The following is a 25,247-nucleotide window of genomic DNA, read 5'->3' on the forward strand; positions in this document are numbered from 1 at the left end:
AAGGGAAACCATTTGTCCATGATTTTTATGATTTCTTTCTCCCGAGACAACTTATCTATAAGCTATGGTTTATATTGAATATCCCACTGAAAAAGAAAAAAAGTCTCACAACCTTGCCACAAGGTGATTGTGAACAGAATTTACACAATTAGTTAATTCCTTGTAAAAGACAGAACTTAAGGGAGGCCTCTATTTTACCCATTGTCTTGACATTTAAATGTTGCCACAAAATGTGTGTGGTCAGAGTGAAAGAAGACGTGAAAACAGATTTTGTTTTTTTGTTATGTTTTTAACGACAAGTAGAGAGTGGGAAGAACAAAAAGACAGATGGTCCTGTGGTTGAAACCTGTCTTCAATTCCTGGCTCTGCAACACCTTCCTGTGTGAATTTAGGCAAGTCAGAGTCTCTCTGAGTCTCATCTGTAAAATAGGGATAATAGTACTCTCCTATCCTTACAACGCCCTTTGAGCTAATCTCACTAAACATTTCTGAGATGCTAAAATACTACGATTGGATCCACATAACCAGAAAGAAAGAAGAGTCACTTCAATTCGGGACAGGTGACCTATTGATGGCAATTAAAAAGAGTGTAATGTGAAAGGGGTTCCCCCACCCCTAATTTCTACTCATGTCTCTCAGCTCCACCCATTGAAATGGGCAGAAGGAACTTCTTCCCCAGGAGGCCCTTCCATTTCTGATTTAATTCACCAACTTATAATTTGTATACTGATTTGTACTGCACATTTATTTTATATTATCAGTTTCTTCATTTTTTTAATCTGAGAAAAACAAAGATTCAACATGTTCTCTACAGAAGACAAAAAATAAAATATTCAATTTCTGAACTCTGCATGATACAGAGAATTCCTCCCCCCACCCCCACCCCCACCCCTGGAGCAAACCCAATGCTTTTAACCATTATTTTTCACAATCTCTGTACTTTTCTGATTCCAGTCAGGAGGAGACATGTAAGTGCTAAAATACCCTAATAGCTTTTTCTTGTGTATTTCCACCCTCTTCAATGGACTACATAAAAGTAGTAGTGGAAATCTCACCAGAGAGCTTTTATTTGCAAGATTTCAAACCCAGTGTTAGAGGTCGGATGAGTTAGAATAGTTTGAATAAGGTCTAAACTGATAGCCAATCAGCTGAATGCTTATCTAACCAGAAGTAAATCTTGTTTAAGGTAAACCAACTACCACATTAAAAATAAGTAGCATCAGGAAACTACCTATTCTGAAGTAAAACACATTCTGAATTTTCATTTAAATTGCAAACCAAATCTTTTTGAAAATTTGAAAAAGTCATTCACTTCTTTTGTCCCCATCTCCATTTTGCTGTGTCTGTGCACCCTGGTTTCTGCTGGGGCAAGCTCAAAGATCCCAAAGTCTTTTCTAGTATGACTCCAGCCCATTTCTTTTACAAAATTAACACATTTACACATGGTCCAAAACCTTTGGGCACTCATCCACACCAAAGCTTTGCAGTTTCGTTCATCAGCATTAAAAAAAACCCTAACTATTCAAAAAAATACAAGTATGCACTTTAAATCTGCCAAGAGTTTATATTTCTTGTCAGAAGAAATCTGAAGGCTGCCTCAAGGATGCCACTATTGTATTTCTCTGATATAAAGTGAAAGGCTGGGAGAATTTACACATTCACACCAGGTGGAAGGTGTGGTTTTAGTGGACAAAACACAGGAACTCCTACATTTTAATCTAGTCTCATTATGACTTCTTCTTCTACGGCCTTAAGAAATGTAATTAATGTATCTGTCCCTTCCTGCCAAGTTATAAAATGGGGTGTGCTATGCATACATTTCTGATTATGGGAAGTAAGCTTTATAAAAAAAGTTGGTCTTGTAATGTGATCTAAAAAGTAGTTAGATTTAGGATTATTCTAAACTCCTCTGGAAGAACATTCAACATCTATCACTCCTCACTCCAAAACACTTTGTCTCTGGTGCTCACACCTTTCATCCTGGGACTTGCGAGCTGCATTGCCCCAGAAAATGCAACTTTCTTTGTGGATCATAGTTGGAGGTGTGGTTACTAATACAGTTTTACCCTGTGCTGTCAAAGTCTTTGAAAAGCAGGACCATGGCTTTGAATTGGTAATGGAGGCAGAATGAGAGTCACAGGAGTAATGGTCTAGTGATGGCTCAGCCCATTGAGAGGACAAGCCATCATATTCTCTACAAGCTGAAACATCTGTATTTCTTCAGCATTTACCACTTCGCCAAGTGAATTTAAAAACAAAACAACAAAAAACAACAATAATAGATCCTATTACAAATAGAACAGGACAAAGTTTCCAAGAAAGCTGAAGGTGGAAGAAGTCATTGCCAATCCTGAATGACATGGCCACTATCTCTACCTAGGCATGCAGGATCAGGGAAGAGTCCAGCAGGACCACAAGAATTCACACCCTTTTGTACAACAATGCAGGTATCTGTGATGGAAGAAAATGATAGTCCAACTTGCATATAGAGCTGAAAAGAAAAGTATGTTAGAATTTTGCTGAGGAGTGAGTTGATGCCACATGCTTAAGTGAAGATTACTCTCCCCACACAGGAAAGAGTAACACCAGAAGCATCCACAGAAGTCCACATGTGTGCTCACTGAAAGATGTGAAACAGATACCTGTCTACTGGGAACTGGTTCCTCTCCCTCCTCCCACTGGTAAAGCCATCAGATATTATCAAATTGCCAATTAAAAACACCAATGTAAACATCTTGAAATGGGTCATCATCATCATCAAAAGCCATGGTGAAGTTTTAATGCCTGGAGACTAGAAAAATGAAACACAGAACTTTGTAAATGAAGATAGAAAGGCTGAGTCTTAAAAATGAAAAGGAGGAATGATAAGAGTCTAGTTTCCATGAACAAATAAAGTGATTATCTGAATGCCAGCCCATTAATGTATAACATCCACCAACTTTGCCCTAATGATTTCTGTTAATTAGCAGTGTAATGCACTTTGTTAGTATTTAGATCATGTAGTGTTTGCAAATGAAAGGTCTGGAGTGTTGCTTCAAGTGAATTTTTTTTATCTGATTTGACATCACAAAGTAGTACAACATGTCTGAGGCATATGCCAACAATAGCCAGTATTTCAATTAATATTCAAATAGCACTCATAGTTTTCTCAGCAAAGGGAGCAGAGGTGTGGAAATGCAAATGTGTTAAATAATTTGATGTTACAGCGTTATCGAGATCTGCTGTGTTATTTCCTGGACTGACTAAAATTAGAAAAATGTCGAGCACAGAATGAGTACATGAAACAGACTAATAGAAGATCAACCCACACACACTGGGAGGTATTTTAAAGATAATAATACATGACTCATTGCAGTTGCTTAGTTTTCAACCTTTTATCAAGTAGACTGTTCAGAAATTATATAAATGGCAGGCTTGATAAAAATCAAAGGCGAGAGAAAGAAGGAAGCCTCAAAATCAAATGAAGTGATGTGCAAGAGATTATTAAAAAGCAGAATCAGATCAACAGCTTTGCAAAATAGCTTCCAAAATGAAATGTCAGCTTTTTCTTTGTGCAAGAGAAAGTAGTGGGCACTGAGTAGATAATTTCAGAGGAGAAACTGGATATCTTAAAGAAATTTGCTTTGCCCTTAACATTTTTTGTGGGGGGGGAGGTGAGAAATCAATAGTCTATCCAAGGTGTGGAGAGCTGCAGAGAAGATCAGCCCAGTATGACAGGTCCCTGGGAATGGATGATTGGAGAGAAAACAGGGGAAAAGATCAAGGAGACCAAAAATGACTGCCTTTTTGTTGCTGCTGTTGTTTATGGGTTCTTGAAATTTTTGTAGATCCAGGTCCCATTTAGTCCACCCTGGAATGACAGAATAGTCGCTAACATTTTAGATCCTGAATCTACAACTGAACCTTGGTGCCCATGTAAAGACAAACTGGTAGAGGAGTGGGTCTGGGATACCCTATTGGAGGATCAGGACCTTAATCATTAAAAGGTACTTTGAAATAGATTACCTTTCTTTGCTCAATATAGTTATTTGGGGAGCTAGAGCACTATCTGAATCAGATAGCGAGAAATATGCTAACCACAGAAGGTGAAGTTTGGAGAAGTACTGAAAAAGTCCAGATGTGTCGGAACTCACCCTGATCTCATAGGTTGGATATCTAGTGAGAACAGGATCTTCCATCATATTTCTGCTCTACTCTGGCTGCAGCCAAGTAGGAAATAACACACACCAAAAAAGCCTCTCTCATGATAGTTCTGCTCCTATTACTCTCAGAGGACTAGATTTTGACCTATAAATACAAACTAAATTATAAATGAAATAATTAGAAAACTTATTTGACCCTCAAATAGGAATTTGAGCTGATGTTTCCTTCAGATCGTGGTTTATCTGTAGTGGTTTCACTCACTGTTAGTTGTATGGTTCTCTAGTTTCATATTTTCACTGTTGAAATAAATGTGTGTGTATAATCTACTGACATTTTTTATCATATTGTAACTTCCTGCAGTGGTAACCACCAGTGGATTATACCAGATAACCAGTTTCCTGCTACAGAAGTATCCTGTAGAGAGATTTTTAAAAAAAAATTCTTAAGCCATTGGCCTTTTTCGCATTGATACTATACAGGTTCGCTGAGTTCAAGCACCCACTAATATACACCTCTCATCACCATTGATGGAAGTTGTGCAGGTGTGTTAAAGACTAGCAGACTTTTTGATTAGGAATTCCACCCTGGAGAGACTTTGAGGGCAAAGAAGGAGCACAATTACATCTCATCATAAGCTACATTTTTGACAGTGAACAATGCTGATGGGAAGCCAGACAAGATGATACTACATCTGTCTATTTTTTATCCCACTTCAAGTATGAAATTCTGGCATTTTTTTCCTTAAAGCATTTCAACTATCCTTTCTTTTAATATATCGTCCTTATTTATCACATCTGTCACTATTTTCCCCTTTAAAAGGAATGTTGCACTCATGAAATGTGTTCTGTTGACAACCCAGGAGTACCATATTTATCCCCAGAAAAACTGAAGTGTGAGAAGGACAGTACCAGCTTCACTCTAATGCCCTGCTCTTCCGCATCAGCCAGGTTCTTAAAGGACCACTGGCCACTGCATTCCACTTTCTTCAGTCATTTATACCCCTGCTAAGAGAACATAGATGACTACCAGTTCAGACAGGTAGTGTTGCCCAGTTCCTTGGCAAAGGTGTGAATGTCTAAAAAGGGTGCATGGCAGTGGAGTATTCATCCTCCAAACATCAGAGAGCAAATCAGCTCTTTGACCACTGAGCCCTTGATTTCCCTGCTGACACTGACACTTAGTGCCAATTGTGAAATTATTTTTTTAAATGGGAATATCTGTGCAGTAAAGACTAGACCAAGGTCATCAATGCACTTTACTCTGCCAATGTGGCACAGGTTACTATGTTATGTTATTTTGCAGGTGCTTTGGATTTCAAGTATCTTTGATAAATGTAATTAATTTCATTGTCATCAACACACAATTGCCCTCTACAATAGCTTCATAGAATATCTGAAGGGATTATTTTTATGATATATGGATGATTGTTTAGTCAATATTTTACACCTCTCATCTTTTAATCTTCACATTTTACAAATAAAATGGACATGTTGTAGTATTAGATTTCTTGTGTAAAAGATTTGGCTCACTTTGGAGAACACCTGCGACTCCTCTTGCTAATCTCAGTCTACTGCTGTAACCTCTCTTACTCATACAGATAAAGCATCAATTTAGTTTTGGATTTAATGCAAACAGGACCATTATGTTTTGAGAGTGTTCCAAAGCTTGCTATTCCAGCAATCTGTGACCTATAAATAATGCAAGACCTTTTCTTTCGCCTAATGACTTCAGTTCAAGCACAAACCCTGAAAGATGGAGGCCAAAATTTATATTGCAGTCGTGGAATTTAATCTATTTCTGGTTCTCCAATTGAATTACGAATCAGAGTTTGTTCACTCCTTTGTATCAGCCCCAACCTCCACACTCCTTCCCTTTTCGTGAAAAATACCTCTACTTTTGAACAATTACCCTTTTTGCATTTTGATATCAAAAGCAAAATAAAGCCTGGCTAATCTGAGAAGCCCTTGTGTTTTGTTTTAGAAGAAAGCAAAGGGTGGGGGAGGGAGATGATCTTTTTATTCATGACCCCTAACCTTTGAACCACAACCTCTTTGCCACTAAAGCATTCAACACCTCATTTAATCTCTCCTCACTGCATTGGCACAGCATTGAAAAAGGAAAAAAAATAATCTGGGGACTTCATCAATTTTTCATGAATTTTCATTTAGGCCAGAGCCCCCTCTTACACTGGTCGATAGATCAAGCTGCTGTCACATATTTAACACCTGGGGCTACAGCTGTTATCTCTGGGGGCTGCCACTGACTCAGGCTAGATCAGAGACAGCCTGAGTCAGTGCGAGGACCCCTTATGCTCTTTCTGTTCCTTACATGTGGCGCCCTAGTGCTTGAAACTGAAATCCTACCTACAGTAGCTACCGCAAATGTGTCTCCCAATATTCCCATTGGAAAACTCCCCACCATAGTTTCAGGCATGTCAATTTTTTGCTTTGTGAAAAATAGTGCTTTTATTTTCAAAACATTTAAAAAGCACTGAAGGCATTTCACAAAAGACAGATGACTTAAAACCTACCTTTTATACCAGATTATTTAAAATGATCCTAAGCAAATTTTGGGCATTACATTTATGACGCTTCTAATACCAACTGTAAGTTGCATAAAAATTCTATTTGTGGTATTTAGAACATATTAACTCAAGATAAACACATTTTTTCTTTTGAATAAAACAACTATTTTCTGTTGGTTTAAGAGCACAGTGCCTACTATTAATGGTTTAACTATTTAAAAAAAAACCGCAACATAATTCCCACAGAAATGTCAGATCCATCAATGATGTTGGAATTAGTTTTCTGCTTAGCAGGAAATTCTTACTAAAATACTAACCCAAGCATCAGTCCAAGCATGATTTAAATGCATCATATCAATGATGAATTATGCTTTCAAATAAAAATATTTTTGAAAATATTTAGGAGTAAGACTTTTTTTTTTTTTTTTTTTAGTTTTCTTTAGGAAAACTAAGACAGCAACCACAGGCCCCAATCCAGCAATGGATTAAGCATGCTTAACTTTAAATATTATATGCTTCCTTGAATCATGGCCCCTTGTAGTTCTAATGATTTCAACTAAACACAGGAATATGAATAAGTTCAAGAATCATGGTGTTTGTGTGGTAGGTGCCCATACAAAACAGTAGGAAAAGGAGACAAGAATGAACCAGTCACTTGGATCTTTGCCCAGACCAAAAGCATGCACAGTCTCCCAACAGTAATTTGAGAGACTAATAAAAACAAACGTTTATTTGCAAAGTGCCCCTTCTCAAAGGGACTGTTCAGCTTCACAGTTTTAAAGAGACACAATTTAATACAGATACTTAAATAATTCACTATTGATTAATTACCAAAATAGAAGAGAGATTCAAGTATTTTTAGATCTGTGAAAAGCAGCCGTTTCTCTTTTGCTACAATTAGGGTCCACCCACACTGGAAAAATGATCTATGGCAACGGTTGTCAGCAAAAGGACCCCACTAGCTCCTCTTTATCGAGTGTTGAAAAAGGTTTAACTGCAAGGTTAGAGACAACAGTTTTCAACACCATTACAGATAGCATGAGTGAGACCTGGCGGAATGTGGCCTATCATGCTTTCTCTTAACAATGCTGTAGTGTCCCAACTACCTAGCAGATAAACGGTTTTTAATTCAGCAATGGAGTGGTGCACGGGCATGCACTGCTGACAACAGTTATCAGCAACAGGCCATTTCTCTAATGGAGATTGACTTATCGAGAGTCTCCTACATCCTATAAACAGTTATGATACACAAAGCTTGATGTAAAGCCTTAAAGGGGCTGTTCCCTACAAATCATCTGGGAATTTATTTTAGATCCATAAAAAAATATATAGACATTTGAATGAGAAAATACATTAACTTTTGCAGTAAACTGAGAAGAGTTGAGTCATTTTGCAGTCTCCAGTAAGAGCTGCATCCCAGTCAGGTGCATCCCAGTCAGGTGTCCAACATAACAATGAACTTTGGAAGCAATGCTACCTAAGCTATAAAAGATGTCTAGGTCACAAAGTTAATAAGGATGTATATTATTGAGTCTATAGTCCAGTGAAATCAATAGATCCTATTCACAAAGTAAGTGTGGCAGAATCTTGCCCTTAAATCATGAATGAACATGTTTAAAAAAAATTTCTACCATCCTTTATGAAGTCCCTCATACCATCATGTTTCAGTTCAAGAAAAGACAAAGCACCATTTAATTTAAATGGCCCAGGAATGTTCCCTTTAATCCCCAAAGAGTTTAATTGGAGAATTCAGTCAGTTAAACTTCAAAGGTACAAAAACAGTAAGATAATCTGGTGTCAGGTGCACGATGCCTTTACAGAATCTTTGGCTATGGTTTCAGCTCTCAGATTTCATGTTCTGTGATCCTTCCCTAAAACACCATCTACAGTGAAACCTGGTCTTATAATTTTTGCAGTCTTCTGTTATCTGACTTTTAGTTCATGCATGACCTGCCACCAGCTGCAGTGGTTAAAATCGTAACTCAGGAGACTGAACAGTTCGTAACTAGAGACTCTCAGCAGTCATTGCAGTAGAGATCAGTAAGATTTGATGCAATAAAAGCATACTTTTATTTTGAAACAATCAATCATTTTGATGTGATGACTCAAGGTGCAACTCCACCAGTTTTTCTAATCTGTATCCAGACAGTAGATGTTTTAATCTTAACATCAAGTAAAAAAGCCAAACATGTTTATACCTGTAATAAAGACAACATAACCTCTCTCAGATCTTAACAATCATGCATGTGAATAAAGTGCTCAGAAGAGTAATAATCTAATAGTGTTGGCTGGACACACACACACAATGTTGGTTTCTTCAAACAGCTTTGCAACCTCTCTCATGCTATCCGTCTCTGCAGTGCAAAAATGCCTACAATCCTAAACTGTGCAAAACTATGTGATGCTTTTGTGATGGGGACAAGTCTTCACTGAGGACTTGAAAGAAAACTATAAACTACCTTTCAGGTATGATTTGAAAAAGCTTTGAAACAAGGTTCTATGAAATGAAAGGTAATGCATTGGCCTACCCTACTCTACTGTTTAGCTCCCATATCATCTAACAATTAGTTCAAAGGAATGAACTATGAAGATAATGATGAAGTATCAAGATTAACTAATGTTTAGCATTGTACACACAAAAGTCAGTTGAAGCAGGAGAAATTCTTTTAAGGAAACTGAACCAGCAGTTCTTCCAATACTCTTCAATTACTTCTGGTAGTTTCAGATATGAACTCCTTCCCTTATTCCTCAAAGACTATAACTGATATCAGCCATGGAGAAGGTACCTCTTATCCTCATACAAGGGTGGCTGTATGACAATGGAGGGATTTGGAAATTGGAAGATTAAAAGGGTTAGCCACCTAGAAAAAAAGTAGGCAAAATACTTGGGTGGCAGGTCAGCAAGGCATTTAAGTACATGCTTAAGTCCATCCCTCTTCACCCTAAGTGCTTAAGTATGTGCTTACCACAGAAGTCAATGGGGCTTAAGTTAAACACATGTTTAACTACTTTGCTGAGTAGGGAAAGATTGCTGAATCAGGGCCTTGCAGCCTCCCTGTAGTGAAAATGAAGTCTAAGAAAAGAATTGTGTTTTTTGCTTTTTAACCGTTTTAAAAAAAATAATTTATATGAAAATGCACAGCCAGCATTAGCGGACTTCATTTTTCATGCTGAAATTTATTTTTCTTTCCTGTATCCTTTTCAACCCAGATAATTAATTAGAGACAGTTAACACATAGTAACTTTACATTTTGTGAAAGACAAGCTTCTTGAACATGCAAATAAAATGACCTTGTTTCAGCTTGTTCACTTGGAAGCAGAGCATTCATGCATGAGGGTCTCGGTAGTTTCAAATTCTCTAGAAGATTGGTGATGACTTCACTGTTACATAAAGCCAATCAATAGGAATATGACTGTTCTAAATGTGTTGAGAAATGGTTAACAATTATCATATGCCAGTCACATAATGAATGAGACCTGCACTGAGTTTTTGGCAGAAGGGAACTCTGAAGGGATTGAGGCTTTCAACAGTACAGTACGAGTCACCAGACTGGAAACTGACTACTTCTGCAGAAGTAACAGATGACCTAATAAGGAGAGAGAGACAGTGCACCCTTATATTAAATTATATTTTTCATGTTATGGTTCAGTATAACCAACTTCACCCATAATTTCAAAATTAGATTACTCATTAAAGGGAGACTAGGATTCCTCCATGCTAATGTCAATTATGATTATACACAGGCTAGAATAGTACCTCAGTATAAATCATATATTTTGCATGGTCATTGTGACGGAATAGATGTATGTGAAAACAGCTTGGGTAAGAGTAATAATGAAAGGTAAAATGACATGCTTATCTACATTTATTATCTGCTAACTCGATACTGCATGAGAGGACTATATGTTAACATCAAAGCAACAACAAAGTTTTACATTAATTTTAGAAGGTGGTGATCATATTTTGGATTACTTACATGCTACTTCCAGAGATGCATTGCGACTCACAGCTTCACCAAGATAGTTCCTTGCAACACAAACATAACTTCCTTCATCAGGTTTGCTCCTGCGTCCATGTACAATGCGTAAGAAAAATAAAGATCCGGTGGGCAGCAGCATACGGTGGGAACGGGGGTCATCTTTGTCAGTCTCTACTCGCTCTCCATCCTTGTACCATTCAATAGTGGGAGTTGGCCTTCCCTCGGCTTTACAGTTCAGAGTTGTTGGCTCTCCCTTAGAGACTATCACATCTGAAGGATGCTCAACAATCCGCGGTGGAAAGTCCTCCTGGCGAAGACGGGATCCTGGAGACAAAGGACGGGGGGGGGAAAGGGTTTTTTTAAAAAAAATTTCATCTTGATATGTGGGGTCTTACTGCTAGTCTCTCTTAATACAGCTTGGGGTTTCCAAGCATTTGAGCATGTGTGATGGCAGCCATCTTGGCTGACACACTAAACACTGAAGCAGGGACCTCCAGAGCTAAAACTCATGAGCTGCTTCAGCTGAAGCCAAGGCTTTGTAAAGATTTTAGCCAAGGCTTTGAGATTGTAACAGAATCATATCTTCTGCAAATGGGGCACAGAGGGGGACCTGTAACACACACTCACCAGTGGGTCCAATAATCTTTCTGAACACCACATACCTTTGGCTATCCATGCCCCTCCCAGACTGCACTCATAGCTGTTGCTCTCTTGCTCTTTCACCTGCCTGAATCAACAGATGGGCACATCCAAAATCACTGCATTTTGTGCCTGGGCCTCAAGACCTATTGTTTAATATGTCTCTACAGATGTGTGACTATGTCTTGTACCCCTATCACACAAACTACTAGAGTGTGGAAAGAACAAAGGCTGAAACATGACAGCTCATTTTTAATGCCTTTGCTCATTTTTAATTCCTTTGCTCATTTTTAATGCCATAGTTGGGATGATTTGGACTTTCAAAAAGTACTGACTCATATATACCCCTTATTGCCATTACAAAAAAACCCCCTCAGTTATGAGCTTTAGAAATTCCCAATTAATCTATATGAATAAAAAAGAAACGGCTTAAAAAGACATTTCTGACACTGCTCTCTATGAGAGGAGATTCCATGTCCCTGTTCTCTCTCTACTACTTTCTTAATTTACAACTCTTCTGATTTTTTTCCTTCTTGACCTCCTCGCTGCTCGCAAGCTCTTTCCTAGGATAGTTTGTGTGTCTACCATAAGCGTGCTATATGACAGTGATATACCTTTAGACACTTCTGTGGCTCATTCTACCCTTTTTTTTTGGTCCGTGAAATCTGTACCAAGGGGTGGCTGTGGTGAAAAAAGAAAAGCCATCCCTGAAATCTATACACTACAAAAACACTTCCATCTGTCATTTGTGTACTATATTTGTATAACCCCTTTTAAGTTCAAACATCAGTTGACTGAGCCTCTCATCACACCTATTAGTAAGTGAGATGTGTACCAGGTTACAGATGAGTATACCCAACAAAATAATTGGCAGAGCTATTTCAAGAACCCACGAGTCCTGACTTCTAGTACCCTGCTCCAGCTATTAGGTATATACTTCTTTCCTACAATTTCAATTAGAATCTACAGTACATTGGCAAACAAGTCCTCTTCTGAAAAAGGGCCCTAATTTTTCTCCAAATCCTTTCTCATAAAAATGAAACCAATCTTCTTAATTACCAGCACAAATTACCTTTAGCTCATTCAAGATGCTAAAAATGCTTGCAATGGAGCTGCCAATCTAATGTCATTGCACAGAACTGCTTAGACTCATGTAATGTCACCTTCAGCAGCAGATCCATGAAACTTATATGCTTCAACTAAGGATTCTGCAGTGCATTAGTAGTTAGGAAAAAGATTTAACATCACGTTTCAGACAGTATACATTTGAAAATATCTTCTATGCCTCATTTGCCCCCAAAGTTTTGAGAAATAAGGTTACATTTCACAGATCACAAAGTTTTTCCCCCTTTGGAATTCTGTTTTACTGGCATCTGGATCATTAAACTGAGGCTTGCCCTAGCAATAATGTGTTAAACCAATGCTGTAGATCTGAGTTCTTTTAGTGGCTACAACATCCTTTAACCAATACAGTAAAATTATCTGTTCATCATTTCAAAGACCAAAAACAGATTATGAATGATATAGCCAGCATGATATGGCCAGAACATATGTTCCTTATTTCATTTAAAATTTAGCTGGAGAATTTGTAATTAGAAAGCATCATTATTCTCTGCCAAGACAGGAATTCAAAGCATTAGAAATATTCAGTAAAAAAAAAGGATGAATTTCATATATATCAGTATGCTGCACTGAAAAACAGAATAAGAACATTGGCAAGAAGCTGGTATAATACACCCCATACAACTTTTTAAACATATTTCATAAATACCAATGAACAATTCTTTTTTTCCCCAGTATTAATTCTATGTTCGCTGGGGACTTCCAATAGTGCCATTACAACTAGTCAATATTTTGGGTATTTCTGAATTTTTGATGATTTTTTTTTTCAACCAACTCAGGTCAAAATATTTTAAAAGCTCTAATTGTTGACAAATATTTTTAGTGAAAATTTAAAAAAAATGACCAGCTCTACGTATCAAAATACATGGTGTTTTTGATACACAAATGTTTGCAAAGGACTATCAAAATCAGGAGGCAAATCAGAGCAAAGGATTAAAGGCCTGATTCAACCCCTCTTGGAGCCTTTCCTTTGGTTTCAGCAGGGCTTGCATTTGTTCCAACCTTTCACCTCATGAGGCTGACTTCAAATCCTATCTTAGGGTCATAAGAAGACAATCACGATACTTCAGTCCTTTTCTACACTGATGCAAAATTAACATGCTGTTTCTAAAATGATGAAAGTTAAAAGGTCTGGCAATGGCCTTCACTAGTACTTTAATGCATACAGAGTTATCTGGGGTACTTTTCTGAGGGGGAAGCGGAAGAGAGAAAGATGATGGATTTTATTTCTGCCCCTAATCTATGTAAGAGTACAAGTTGTTTCACTGAAAGGAAGGCAGTTTACTTTGTGCACTGCGCTACACATATAACACCATTTTCATTAATTTTTCCCTCAAAGGATTTCCACCACACAGACTTTGCATGCATGCGTGCAAAGCCAAATTGCCCCTGGATTTAAGAGTCCCTAAATACTCATTGTCATGAGGGACTGCAACGGTTCCAAATTAGCTGTTACATGCTACTGAGTCAAAACACACCTTTGCAGAAAGCCACTATAATATGAGTTTATACAATGGACCATGATGGCTACTTCAAAGAAGACTAAGTTTTAGCTGTGAAAAAATGGGCAGTTAAAAAGTCCCTAAATATATATTTAAACAGTACATTGTATTGGCTCTACCATGCCTATAATAACCTGATCTGTTGTGCATTAGCATTGGCATATTATCATTTATTAGGGGGCTTCAGAATTACAGTTTCATATATACCTTATGAACTCAGCAAGACAGGAGGGTAACCAACATGGCAGATAACTTTTTCAGCTTCACCTCTGCATTTCCTAGCTTTAAAGGGACTAGTATTATTTAAAAAACACTCGTAAGGCTGTCACAGTATCTTCCATTATTATTGTTATTTATATTGCAGTGGCAGACATTGGGGGCTATACAAACCTAGAGGAAGCCATGGTCCCCGTCCTGAACAGCATACAATCTAAAAAGATCATTACTCACATACAACACTGAAGTGCAGCCACCGGATCGGTCTGGCCAGTAGGAAAATTTCCCAGAAGACCCAAGGAACTTAGAATCAGCCAAGACCCTTCCAAGAAGTGACAAATTAAGGATAAATTCTCATTGATTTGTAGATCTGACTCCTCGCTGACAGGAGGTCCAGGACCCAGCACAGCTTTGCTCCATGGAGTAGGATGATAGAGAACAGAGGGGCCCAGAGACATAAGAACTCGGGCTTCCGTTTGGAATGAGTACAGATGCTAGCTGCCTCTTGTGTTTGAGTATTTAGGCATGTGACCATGGTATATATTATGATCTTAGAAAACAACACAGCACAACACAGCACAGGAGCATACTAGTAAGTGAACATGACAAACCAAGCACTGAGGAGCTGTGCCCACTAGAGAATCACAACATGAAATTGCAGAAACAGCACTTCCAAATCCATTAACTGAAAGAAGAAAAACAACATGAGCGCTCCCCTTGGCCCTAGGCTAGTGTCTTGCTACCCTAGGCTAATGCTTTGTCGTCACCCCTGGGGTGGGATGTGTAACAAGTTGTTTACTGTACCTAATTCAAAAGTGATTAACATCACATAAAAACTCTGAAGAAAGTAAACAACAACAATTTGAATTAAGGAACAATAATGCCCTTGGACCATAAGCACCATGATGTAATATTAGATACCTGATGCAACACTTCTTTACTAAATGAACATAACTACCACTATGCAGAGTTTTTGTTTAAGGTTGCATCAGGATCAACCTACATATCAAAAAACTTTGAAAGTATGAAAACAAGAAGTCGAGAGAAAAGTCTCCACTGTTCCTTGCCACCTTCAAATCACCTACCACAATGTTGATAACATAGTCCAAAATTCCACTAAGCAGTTGCTTCCAGCTCCAACATGTTGTTGAGGTCACCATTGCATTTTTGCACCAGGGCACACTGAAGCCAATAGAGCTACAACAATTTATATTAGAGTACCACGGGGCACAGTGTTACCTTTCAAAGAACTTCTATACTGTGTTGGCGCAGGCACTGGGGGCAATATGAGCAGGAGAGCTACCAGTGACATCTCAAAAGTAATCTACTGGGGACAATTCAGGTTCTTTCGCAAAATACTTATTTGGGGCAAATCCTAAATTGCTATAGCTCAGTTGAATTCAATGGAGGTTTTACAATTTACACCAGCTGAGGATCTGTCCCTCACTTTTCATTATTGATTTAAATGAGTTTTCAAGGCTGTCACTCCTCCCTGGACAACTATCACTAGTGCCAACTAGGGGTACGTCTACACTACGGGATTATTCCGAATTTACATAAACCGGTTTAGCAAAACAGATTGTATAAAATCGAGTGCGCGCGGCCACACTAAACACATTAAATCGCTGGTGTGCATCCACGTTCCGAGGCTAGCGTCGATTTCTGGACCGTTGCACTGTGGGTAGCTATTCCGTAACTATCCCATAGTTCCCGCAGCCTCCCCCGTCCCTTGGAATTTCCGGGTTGAGATCCCAGTGCCTGATGGGGCAAAAATCATTGTCGCGGGTGGTTCTGGGTAAATGTCGTCAGTCACTCCTTCCTCTGGGAAAGCAACGGCAGACAAGCATTTCGCGCCTTTTTTCCCTGGATTGCCCTGGCAGACGCCATAGCATGGCAATCATGGAGCCTGTTTTGCCTTTTGTGACTGTCACCGTATGTGTACTAGATGCCGCTGACAGAGGTGATTCAGCAGCGCTACACAACAGCATGCATTTGCTTTTGCATGACAGCAGAGATGGTTATCATCCATACTGTACCATCTACCATGCCATAAATTAGCAATAAGATGATCATGGTTACCAGTCCTTTTGCACTGCACCATCTGCTGCTGTCATAAGTGCCCCTGGCTGAGATCGGCCGGGGGCGCAAAAGCCAAAATTGGGAATGACTCCCCGAGTCAATCCTTCCTTTATGGTATCTAAAAATAGAATCAGTCCTGCCTAGAATATGGGGCAAGTGTACTAGAGAACCAGTGTATCATAGAACCAGAGAGCACAGCTGCTCTGTGTCAGATCCCGCAGAAATTATGAGCTGTATGCTATTCACAGAGGGTGCTCCTGCAACAACCCCACCTGTTGATTCCATTCTCCCCCAGCCTTCCTGGGCTACCGTAGCAGTGTCCCCCCACTTGTGTGATGAAGTAATAAAGAATGCAGGAATAAGACACAGTGACTTGTTAGTGAGAAATGAGTGGAAGGCAGCCTCTAGCTGCTATGATAGTCCAGACAGGACATTAAGCAGTGTTGGGGAGAGGAGCCCAGCATCCCGCTGCTAGTCCAGGGACAATTGAATCTTTTCTTTACACATGAAGGGCGGGGGCTGATAGAGCTCAGCCCCCTGTTGCTATGATGAAGATGGTTACCAGCCATACTGCACCATCTACCAGGAAAAATCAGGAGTTTTTTACACAGGCGCCCATGGTCGACCTCACTGGATGCTAGTCAGCATGGTTACCAGTGCTTTTGCACTGCCCCATGTGCCAAAAGGCTGATGATGACAGTGGATATCAGCCATATTGCACCATCAGCCACCCATGGCGGCGGGAGGAGCGAGGATGTTGGTGTTGACTGCTGCAGCATCGCGTCTATCTGCAGCATTCAGTAAAGATAGGGTGACATGTAAAACAGTCAAGAGAGGATTGTTTTCCCTTTCACTTCTGGGGGTGGATGGGGGGGGCGTAAATTGCCGAGCTATGCCCTGAACCACCGCGGACACTGTGTTTGACCCTAGAAGCATTTGGAGCTCAGCCAAGAATGCAAATGCTTTTTGGAAACTGCAGGAACTGTGGGATTGCTTGAGTCCTCCAGTCTCCGCTCCCTCCCTCCATGAGCATCCATTTGATTCTTTGGCTTTCCGTTACGCTTGTCACACAGCAGTGCACTGAGTCCCTGCTATGGCGTCTGTCTGGAGAATTTTTAAAAATGATTTTGAATTTCGTCTTCTGTAATGGAGCGCTGATAGAACAGATTTGCCTACCCTTACAGCGATCACATCCGTATGGTCCATGCTGGAGCTCTTTTTTTATTTTGATTTTTAACTGCATCACCACACGTGCTGATCGGAGCTCCACGCTGGGCAAACAGGAAATATTCAAAAGTTCGCGGGGCTTTTCCTGTCTACCTGGCCACTGCATCCGAGTTCAGATTGCTGTCCAGAGCGGTCAGTGGTGCACTGTGGGATACCACCTGGAGGCCAATACCGTCGATCTGCGGCCACACTAACCCTAATCCGATATGGTAATTCCGATACTAGCGCTACTCCTCTCGTTAGGGAGGAGTACAGAAATCGATTTAAAGAGCCCTTTATATCGATATAAAGGGCCTCTTAGTGTGGACGGGTGTGGCGTTAAATCAGTTTTACGCTCCTAAAACTGGTTTAAACGCGTAGTGTAGACCAACATTCTTCTAACAAAGGAATCACTTTGGAAAATAAGATGGACTGCAAGGGACCACTAATAAAACAGTATTAATTCACTTCACTTTTACTACATAGTAACGTGCCACTTTAAATTAATAAATTAAGAAGATCTGCACTTTTCCCTGGTTGTTTGGTGAAATAAGTGCAAAATATTAAGTTTGCTAAGCTTTTTTAAAGCACACACTTTCCATCTAAGAGACAGCATTGAGTTAAAGGAAACAGATAATAGGAGAAACTCCTAACATAAGGAAAGAATATTTATAATCTTTCTAACATCTAACTGGCTATGGACCACAGTTATGAGGGATTTATTTTTACATTTCAGATTTTAAAGAATGCCACTATTTGTTACTGTGGCAGCCAATTCATAGCAAGACAACTGGTGCACTGAGGTTTAATAGTTAATTAAAGTTAAACTCATAATTTAGTTTTAAACTTACAAACTCAAAAAGTAACCACTTGGTAATGACATTTAAACACTGGTAACAAAGACAGGTTTGAGCTACAGTGAAAAGAAGTGTAAAGTCATGTTAATGGGGACTATAGGGACAGAAATAAAAATTGAAGAGGAGAAACTGGAGAAGGTGGTGAATTTTACGTATCTTGGAAGTACTATCAGCCAAGATAGTACTAGTTCCCAAGAAACAAGAAGAATAATCAGGAACACAAACGCTGCATTTGGAAGACTCGAAAACATCTGGTAACTCAAAAATATCTCCCTCAAGATAAAACTGAATATGTACAAAGCAATTGTTATTGCCATCACAACATATAGCAGTGAGGCATGGCAACTTATCATGAAAGATACTCAAAAGATGGATACATTTCATGACAAATGTCTGAGAAGAATATTGGGAATAATATATAGAGATAGGAAGATGAATGAAGAAGCCAGAAAAATTACTGGACAAGGTACCCTTTCACAAATAATCTACAAAAGAAGACATGAGTGGCTGGAACATGTGCTGAGAATCGGGGGAAAAAAACCAACCACTTACCAAATACCATCCTTGAATGGAAGCCAGAAAATGCAAGAAGAGAGAGAGGAAGACTGCGAATATCATGGAAACAAACAGTTCTGAACATCATCAAGCACCTCAACATGAAATGGCAATATTTGGAGAGAAGGGCAGTTGACAGGCAAGAATGGCAAATGTGGGTAGCCCAATGTGCAGCAAAGCACGGAATGGACTAAGGTTTAAGGTCTGACCTAGACCTAGAATGCAGAGCTTCACCCAGCACCCCGCCCTCCTTGGGACAAAGCAGATGAGCCTTCTTAACTTGTCTGCTGGCTCCTGATTGGTTAGTATCTTTTCTTGGCATTTCTAGGCCCCTGGAGGACTACGTCTTGTTGGTAGCCAAAACTGAATGGGCTTTTCCTAGGCAAGGGGGGTGTCAGGGTACTGATGCCTGCTGCGGGCAGGAAGAGAGGGGAGAGACACAGAGAGGGCCAGATAGATCCCTCACCATCACATATCTACTTGTGAATACAGTGGTCTTCGTTTAAAAAAATAGTCAACATTCATCAAGTTATCACCATGTGATATCTGAGATAGTGTACCACTAAGCTTCACTGTACAGATTCCATAGTCTGCTAACTATCACTAAATGTTGACTCGATAAAAGATGACTAATGGAAAACACTGTCGTTCTTGCAATAATAATTGGTGGATTTATGATAAGCTGTCACTTAACGGCATGAGTAATCAATTCACATCCATTTGTATCTACTTTTGTGTTAATAACTTCTTCTATGGTTACTAATAACTTCAGTTAAACTCCAAGGACTACAACAGCCCCTCAGTTAGGTACAGCCCTGTGCTGGAGGTGATGTCAAGCTGCCACAGGACAGGATCCATCTCAAAGAGGCAAAATCCTGTCCTTGGCTGCCAGATGTGCACTCCTACAACCACATGTCTGCAAATAGTGGCTCTTACTTTTATACCTTGATACAAATGGCAGTGGGTGTAATTCATTTCCTAATCTAAAAAAAGATAAAAAGAAATAAATAAATCAAACAAATAGAGTCAAAGCAGTAGTACAAATTTATTTGCAATCTCTTTCCTATTGTTTTCTCATTACTATTATAGGCAGGGCCTGCTCCAGGCTCCAGCGAAGGAAGCAGATGCTTGGAGCGGCCAATACAAAGGGGCAGCACTCCATCCGGTATTGGGGCGGCACCTCCAGGTCCCTCAGTCCCTCTCTTCCTCTTTGAGCTGCCGCCAAAGTGCTTCTGAAGAGGAAGAGAAGTAGTGCAGGACCCGCCACAGAATTGCCGCCGCTGAAGAATGAAGCAGCGCGATTAGACTGCCACCGAACTGCCACCAATTGGCTTTTTTTTCTTTCTTTTTTGCTGCTTGGGGCAGCAGAAAAGCTGGAGCTGGCCCTGATTATAGGATCTTGTTTCCATAATGTAAGGCAATTTACCTAAATCCCCATAAAACTGTATTTTTACAAGTTAAAAAACATTTAAATGTAAAATGAATAAGCCATACTCCTACAGCAGTAAGTCTCTCCAGAATATGCATTAGTTGACTATTGGTGCACTTTTCAAGTGGCTGAAGACACTCATCCTTCAACCTGTACCCACAGAATAGCCTACTATGTAGCCTCTAGGCTTGCCTTTATCGTATTCACTGTGTTGCCTTCATTATATTTATCTGCCTTCATTATATTGAGCTGTAACACAAGAAACCTACAGTATCCTGTAAGACATTAGCTGAAGCATAAGTTAGCATAAGTGTGGTTAAGCAGGCCATAACCCTTGACATAGATCAAAGGTTACCTTTAAATCTTAGGAACTAAGAAGAGCTTGCTCAACGGTAGGAGATAGAATGTTCCAGTAAGTGCTACCACAAGGCACATGAAAGTAATAACTGCAAATCCGCTCAAGCAAGGGGTGACGGATATGATCATGAGCTGAAATGGTAGTTAAACATATCAATATAGTATCCTATAGAAGGACACCTCAACATTAGTAGGACAAGGAAAAACAAATAAGGAAAACTAACCCTTGGATGAATCAAGGCAAATATGTTTTGTATGAGCTTTGCTGTAGAGGTGCACTGATATCCATATGTGTCTCCTAGAAAACATTTCTAGCTAATCTACTATGCTGGTTTCTACTTATTAATGTTTTGCAAGACTTTCAATGAAACCAAAATAATTTGCCCATGTGTATGAAAGCAACAGATTTCCCATAAAAAAAAGAAATAGAGAAGTAAATAAACTCCCCTTATTTATGACTCATTCCTGTACAATTAAGCATAAGGTCCTTTCACTGAACTTTATAAATGAACTAAGTAGCTACACTTATCTCACACTAAACAATAAATGTATATAGTCAAGAGGAAGACTTATAAATTTGCCTTATATCTCACTACCACTATGCTGAGTTTAAGGCAAAAAAATCATCATCTTTTACAGTGTAAGAAATAAACTGCTTCCCCCCGCCACACACTTCATGCTGCTCCAGTTTTGATTTTATCACTTTCAGACAAAAGTTGATTTGATTTATTAAACCTGCTACTTGATGGTAGTCACTTCCCAAAGTCAGCAGTAATATAAGCAGGCTAAGTTCATAGCCAATTTTTATTTCTCAAATCACCAGACTATTCACGGTTATTGAGATTATGTTAATTCTTAAAGAGGCACAGATTATACACCAGGGAGGATGCTGATTTCGCTATAAGCATCGAGCAGTTTAAAAGAAAAACAGCAAAAACACATTACTTTATTAACAGAGTATACAGAAAGTACTTCATAATACAGTTTTCAGTCTTGCCTTCAAGGCCCTCTTTAGCTCTGCCACTCTTTTTCCTATCTGACTTTGTCACCTCTTTGTACACTAGCCACCCATTTGTGATCAGCGTTAGTGTGAAAAAACATTTGTAGATACAAATTATAATAAAGGCCTCCTTAGATAAGTTTATTGGAAGACAGTCACACAGTTATTGCCCACTATCCTACTTTCAAATGTCTATGCTGTTTATTCCACTTAGAAAGTACTTATGAGCCACACTTATTATCCACATCTCCTAGATATAATGAATAAATATGTTGCTTTCACTACCCTCTTAACCAGAGAATTGGCTGAAAGAAAGCAGAGATCTCAAATAGAGATCCAGTCAGTCACATGCTAGTTGGAACAAAAGATAGTGTGAAAATTCAAGATAATGAGAAAATGCAACTGGAGTGTGAGCTGATACAGTGGCATCAGGCTACCTAATTCTCCTAGATGCATTCCTCTACACAAAGTGTCACAGTGAAGATTACATTTGTAAGCTTTATAGTTTGCAATTTTTTGCAAATCTTGGCAGAAATGAAAGGACTCTAATGTGTTTCTATGGAAGGGCACTGAGAGTGAGCTGTGTCAGCTGTGTCAAAGTCTATGAAAGCTTTTCCTACTGTAAAATTAACCCATTAAGCAGCACACCCTACCTTCCACAGAAAACTGCTTCTACAAGACATGCCACCTTTCCTGCACTGGAAGTTTCCTAGGGACTGAGGAAAAAAGTTAAAACAGTTCTTCAAAAATCTCCAGGAGAGAAAAATCAATATCTGCTATTAAAATATTTAACCAAATATTATGGAAAGAGCAATTTTATTAAGATTCTGTTATACACAATTTAGACTTCTTAGTGTGATATAACCAATTTTAATGGGAAAAATACTTAGCAAACACAAAAACCTGCTCTTCATTGTATGTGTGAGAAGAATAATTTGTCAGTTGTAATATAAGCAGCCAGCCTGTTGTATAATGGCTCTTTTCTAAAACACTTTTGCAGAGAACCCTTACTCTTTAAAGTTTGCTAAGTTTCCACCACTGCGGCTACATGTTGTTCTTCTTACACCACGCCAATGCTAATCAGGAGTCAGTGCAAATTTCACTACCTCTAAAAAGTGGTGTAAATAGCCCACAGTGTATGATTATCTATAAATCAGTCATGTCCTTGGAGATGAAAAATATTATTATTAATACAAGTCCGTATTGCACAGAAAAATTGAATCAATTTTGTTTGGTTGAACAGAATTTCACCAAGATTAATTCAAACGATAGGGATCTCTTTTGTTTCCTCATTTCTTACCCTCAAAAGTTACCTCAGATCTATGTTTTCTCTTGACAACTAATTGTTATGTTATCACTGTAGGGTAGTCTGGTTTGGGGAATGGTATAGAAATTTATCATACACTATGTACTTCATCAAAAGAAGATCACAGACACTTATCAGACACTTATAGACACTTATCCTTATTCACCTAATTCCATAACTCATATTTATTTAGTTGGTAAAACTTTTCTATCAATAGACTTTTGCTTTTGAACTTAAAATAACAGAGATTAATTTTTAGGTTTGAGTTCCTTGAGTGTTCCACTGTGTCCCCACAATATGACATGATAAATTCACTTCAGGCATGAAAATATAGTGGGGAAAACATTTTGAGCTATGAAAGTTAGTATGAATTTGGGAGGGGCGGGGGGAGGACTTCTTATCTGAAAAAAAAAATGCAGGTAACAAGAGTTCCACAAAGACAATGGGTATTTTCCTCACACTTTTCATCCAGCGCAACTGAAGCAAAGCAGCTCATCCCGAGGGATTCTCTCAAAGCCATTTCTAAAATTTAGCAAAGTTAAGTATATTCCTAACTCCTCTCAGCATGTTTCCTTTCTGATCTTTTTCTGATCAAGGATGAGAGGAAAACAGACATCTTTTCAAGATTTCCCAGTCCATCCTTTGCTACAGAACTAACATATCATCCCAATACTGGGATGATAACAATGGCTTCTTATCAGACAATAGAAGGACCTCCTTCACATCTCCTTGCAGATCACTTGAGACCAAGTCTAATTAGGGAGAGCTGGTCAGGCTTTTAGGATAACTTGCTGATACCCACCCAGGTCCTGGACCCACACCATTTATTGAAAGAAACAGGACTCAGTATTAGTTTTATACATTTTATTAAAACTATTAAACAAAAATAAAATCAAGTATCATATTACCAAAGCTAATTTTCTGTTAACAGTATGAAACAAAGAATAAAGAACAACTATCAAATCAAGGTTAAATCAACAAGTTAGTCTCAATATTGGACTGGAATTAAATAACCAAATTATTTAAATAATTAGATTCATATAACAAATTCATTCTTATAAATTCCAAGAAAGGATCTAAGGAGGTGGTTATCTGTTTGGTTGTAATCTCCAACTAGATTCACTATAAACCCCAGCTGGTTAAGTATTTTGATATCAAAAACAAATCATCTAAAATCTGGACCACAACCTCAGAGCCAATTACAAAGCTTCCTTCTCCGATCTGAATTCTTGAGTGGTAGTTAACCCTTTTCTCCCCCTCCTCCCTAACAGAGATGTTATAATACAGATTTTTACAGAATATTTTGACAAGCAGAAGTCTGATCATTCTTGTGTACCAAATTTTGCACATGACAATTGAAGTTTCTTAGGACTTTTCAACACACAACATGTTTTAATGAGCATCTTTACAAGACTGTGTTTAGGACTGCTTAAATCTGGAAAACTTCCTTTCAAGTACTTTCCCTGTGCGGAGTTTACGGGTGCTCATACAAACATGCATCCCCATGATCATACTTTCACATGCTAAAATGATAGGATGAAAAGACAGGGACAAAACACAGAAATAGAAACCAGGAAAAATAAGACACTTAAGATAATGGGGTTCACAAACTATTTAGCGTCCATAGTCTACTGGACTCTTACAGCTTAGTAGCTGGAACTGCAATCAAGAAGCCAAATAGTGATATTAGTTGCACAGCACTTCTTGCTAGCAAGCTTCCCTCTGATGCAGCTCAAAGGCTTGTCTGACGCAGGTAGCCTGTTTCTTGATGTCTTGACATTATCTCCCCAAGTTGACCGGACCTATGGTTCCAGGAACATCAGTCTTACTTCAGGTGACTTTTTGACCTGAAGGTGAAGCTTCTCATTCTTATCCTTGATTTTTATGGTTTATGATCTTTGCTTATTTCACCTTGCAGTGCCTCCCTTTAAGGACTTCAGTCAAATCAGGTGCGAGGCCTACCTTGAACCCAGGCAACTTGGTCAGCCTTAGTTAATATCAACATGGAAAAGTCCTGATTAAGTCAATAATTTGGGGAAAAAAGCAATGTTTTATATAACAAACACAGTAAGCTTGTGACCTTCTCCCTCCCCCTAAAAAAATCCAAAAATACCTAAAATGAAACTACTTTTGAGGAAGTTTTCGTGGCCTTGTCTGGGTGAAAAGGTTTTAAGATAATATGTCACCAGTTTAAGGAAAGTTTGAGCCAAAAAAAAAAACAACAACAAAAAACTATAAAAATAACTGACTAAAAAGACCCTTGCAACAGCCAGCCAGACAATGTTCATCCATCATAAAAATGAAAAATAAACTTGAACATATTATGCATACA

At 38.8% G+C, this 25,247-nt stretch overlaps 1 protein-coding gene across 5 annotated transcripts in view; it reads right to left on the reverse strand.

The window, feature by feature from the left end:
- The window catches only part of ROBO2 (roundabout guidance receptor 2), an 855,475-nt gene that overhangs the window by 551,073 nt on the left and 279,155 nt on the right, over positions 1–25,247 (reverse strand). For all 5 annotated transcript variants that reach the window (XM_045002137.1, XM_045002139.1, XM_045002138.1 and 2 more), the window contains one exon: positions 10,645–10,971. In XM_045002137.1, coding sequence (XP_044858072.1) covers positions 10,645–10,786 — 142 coding nt within the window. In that variant the 5' untranslated portion in view covers positions 10,787–10,971. The remainder of the gene's footprint in view (positions 1–10,644; positions 10,972–25,247) is intronic.

Source organism: Mauremys mutica, chromosome 1, assembly GCF_020497125.1.
Source record: "Mauremys mutica isolate MM-2020 ecotype Southern chromosome 1, ASM2049712v1, whole genome shotgun sequence".
Taxonomy (NCBI): Eukaryota; Metazoa; Chordata; order Testudines; family Geoemydidae; genus Mauremys; species Mauremys mutica.